The 3,714-nt window shown below is 51.1% G+C and overlaps 1 protein-coding gene across 1 annotated transcript in view; it reads left to right on the forward strand.

Annotated features, from left to right (window-relative positions):
* Positions 1 to 9: 9 nt before the first annotated feature.
* Positions 10 to 3,714, forward strand: part of SLITRK3 (SLIT and NTRK like family member 3) — a 14,545-nt gene continuing 10,840 nt past the window's right edge. Inside the window, exon 1 of the mRNA XM_033516774.1 lies at positions 10 to 3,708. Coding sequence (XP_033372665.1) covers positions 1,867 to 3,708 — 1,842 coding nt within the window. The 5' untranslated portion in view covers positions 10 to 1,866. The remainder of the gene's footprint in view (positions 3,709 to 3,714) is intronic.

A 3,714-nucleotide genomic window follows, 5' to 3' on the forward strand; every position in this document is an offset into this window, starting at 1 on the left:
TTTTTTTTTTTTCCTTTTGCCTCAGCTTCAGCAGGAGTAGAGAGAGAGGGAGAGAGAGCCACAGAGAGGGAGAGGCAGAGAGAAACCAGCAATCTTTAAACTCGAGCTTTCTTTTTTTTACCCCCTTCATTTCTTTCGCCTTTTTTTTTTTTTTATTTTTTTTTTTTTTTTTTTTTTGCTAAAGATGTGCTAAAATCTCTCCTGCAAACCGGTAAGTACAACCTTTCTGGATCCTTTTGTTTCCGCCTAGGGTCAAAGACACCCCCCTCTTCCAAAAAGAAGATATAATAATCCTCTTTATTTATTTTTTTATTTTTATTACAGCCCTTGCAGAAGAGAAAGAACTTAAGTGGCTAATATTTTGCAAAGGAGACAGAGAGATTGATACTGCAATATAGCTCTCGTCTCTCTCCCTTCTCCCCAATTAGATGCTGGTTTTAATTGCAGAGGGTATTTCTCTTTTCGTGCTTTCAACCATCTCCTCTTTCCCACAGGGGAGGGTTTCATTTGCAAGTTGATCCTAAGGATTCCTGTTCCTCCGGCATTTCTCTCCCCTAAATGCATCTTTCTGCTCTTAAGTTTGCGGATGGGGGGCAATTTTTTCTAGTTCTTACACGAGGAAGGCAAAAAGGACCTTTTTATTGGGAGATTGAGACTAAAAGCAATGATCGCTCCGAATCATTCTAATGGGCATTTCAGGGATTCAAGGAAGGCTGCATCACCACCGCTATTATTCCCATCCTTAGCGTTTCCCTGTGCCCATACATTTAAAATATCTGGTGAAAGGAAGGGTGAAACCATATGTTGAAGGAGCTGCATCTCATTAGGGCAGTATTATTTTCATCTGATTGGAGAAGAATGGTGTCTTCATTCGGAATCGTGTGTAGTAGGATAGAGAATTTATCTGCTGGTAAGTGTCAAGGTATTTTTTTTCTTCCACTTTCAGCTTTTTAACCGGGTCTCCTGCTTGGTCCAGGGGGCACAAAATGCCCTAATCCAAGGCAGGCTGAGCGTTTCAATCCTAGGTGCCTCTTCAGCTGTCACTTCCCTTTAGATCTGCTGATCGCATGGGCATGTGCTTTAGAAAGATTAATCATCTCTAAATGCTTTAATCAGCTAAAATGACTAATATGTGGTGTGTATTTATCTGATAATATACCAGTTGCATTAATTCACCGGTGCATTTGCGAGGGGAAGATTTCCTTCCCAGTCAGGGTCGTTAACCATTTGCTCCGGTAAAGACACAGTGGGGATTTCTGAGGGGAACCGTTCTGCCAGGGACATCAGCAAACCCCGCACATTCCCTGGAACTCGCGTGTGGAACGTATCGAGCCGGGAGGGAGGGAGATTCGAGGCTGGAGGTTCAATAACTTTGGGAGTTTGCATGGATGAAGGATGTGGTGCGACACCGGAGAAATCTGCCCACACTTGGTGTGTTTCCCCCCCACCCCGGAGTGGAGGCAGGCTGTGATGGCTCCTGGGCTAAAATCGCACCCGGGGATGAGATCCGGGTGGTTCCGACGCCTGGGAAACGTGGAGAGACGCAACACGTTCGGTGTGCTCGTGGTGCTGTGTGGGGCTGCATGTGCTGTCCCCTTTATAGGTGGCATTTACCACGGGGAGGGGAGCAAGGCAGGCTGCTATTGCGTGATGGAGCCGTCTAACATCTCTCGAGTATAAATCAGGGCAAGGCTCGCCCAGCCGACACCCCTGGAGTTGGTTGGGAACGTCTGCCCAACAATTGCTGAACTTTCCAGGAGCCTGACATGAGTCCAGCAGGTAGGGGCTTAGGAAAAGGAGAGGGACGGGGCAGAAATACTGAAATCTGTGTTTCTCTTCCCGTTGCAGTTTTGTAAACATCAACAAATGATGAAACCTTCCACGGCAGAGACGCTTCATAAAGGAAGGATGTTGTGGATAATTCTTCTAAGCACAATTGCTCTAGCATGGACTACACCTATTCCCTTGATAGAGGACTCGGAGGAACTGGATGAGCCCTGCTTTGATCCATGTTACTGTGAAGTGAAGGAGAGCCTTTTCCATATACATTGTGACAACAAGGGATTTATAAATATTAGTCAGATAACAGAGTCGTGGTCGAGACCTTTTAAACTTTATCTGCAGAGGAATTCCATGAGGAAATTGTACACCAACAGTTTTCTTCACTTGAACAATGCTGTATCTATTAACCTTGGGAACAATGCACTGCAGGACATTCAGACGGGGGCTTTTAACGGGCTCCGAGTTCTGAAGAGGTTGTATTTGCACGAAAACAAATTGGACATTTTCAGGAACGACACTTTCCTGGGTTTGGAAAGTCTGGAATATCTGCAGGCAGATTACAATGTCATTAAACGGATTGAAAGCGGGGCATTTCGAAACCTAAGTAAATTGAGGGTCCTTATCCTAAATGACAATCTTATCCCCATGCTTCCCACCAATTTATTTAAGTCCGTGTCCTTAACCCACTTGGACTTGCGGGGGAACCGCCTCAAAGTCCTGTCGTACCGCGGGATGTTGGACCACATTGGCAGGAGCCTGATGGAGATCCAGCTGGAGGAGAACCCGTGGAACTGTACGTGCGAGATCGTGCAGCTCAAGAGCTGGCTGGAGCGCATCCCCTACACTGCTCTGGTGGGGGACATCACCTGCGAGACACCTTTCCACTTCCACGGGAAGGACCTGCGGGAAATCAAAAGAAGCAAGCTCTGCCCCATGCTGTCCGACTCCGAGGTGGAAGCCAGCCTGGGCATCCCTCAGCTGTCCTCCAGCAAGGAGAACGCGTGGCCTACGAAGCCTTCCTCCATGCTGTCCTCCTTCCATTTCACCGCTTCCTCTGTTGAGTACAAAACGTCCAACAAGCAGCCCAAGCCCACCAAGCAGCCCCGGGCGCCCCGGCCTCCCCCGACCCCTCGTGGCCTGTACCCCGGGCCCAACCAACCGCCCGTGGCTGCCTACCAGACCCGACCCCCCATCCCCATCATCTGCCCTACCGGCTGCTCTTGCAGTTTGCACATCAACGACCTGGGCCTGACCGTCAACTGCAAGGAGCGGGGGTTCCACAACATCTCCGAGCTCCTGCCCAGGCCCTTGAACGCCAAGAAGCTGTACCTGAGCGGGAATTTGATCCAGAAGATCTACCGCTCCGATTTCTGGAATTTTTCCTCCTTGGATCTCTTACACCTGGGGAACAACCGGATCTCCTACGTGCAGGACGGGGCGTTCATCAACCTGCCGAACCTCAAGAGCCTGTACCTGAACGGGAACGACATCGAGCGGCTCACCCCGGGCATGTTCCGGGGCCTGCAGAGTTTGCATTACCTGTACTTCGAGTACAACCTGATCAGGGAAATCCAGCCGGCGGCCTTCAGCCTCATGCCCAACCTGAAGCTCCTCTTCCTCAACGACAACCTGCTCCGCACGCTGCCCACCGACGCCTTCGCCGGCACCTCCCTGGCGCGCCTCAACCTGCGCAACAACCACTTCCTGGCGCTGCCGGTGGCCGGGGTGCTGGAGCACCTGCACGCCATCGTGCAGATCGACCTGAAGCTCAACCCCTGGGACTGCACCTGCGAGCTGGTGCCGCTGAAGCAGTGGCTGGAGGCGCTCAGCTCCGTCAGCGTGGTAGGCGAGGTGCTGTGCGCCAGCCCGGAGCCGCTGGCCCGCCGCGACCTGCGCTCGCTGGAGCTGGCCGCGCTGTGCCCCGCCGCCCTG

Source organism: Parus major, chromosome 9, assembly GCF_001522545.3.
Source record: "Parus major isolate Abel chromosome 9, Parus_major1.1, whole genome shotgun sequence".
Taxonomy (NCBI): Eukaryota; Metazoa; Chordata; class Aves; order Passeriformes; family Paridae; genus Parus; species Parus major.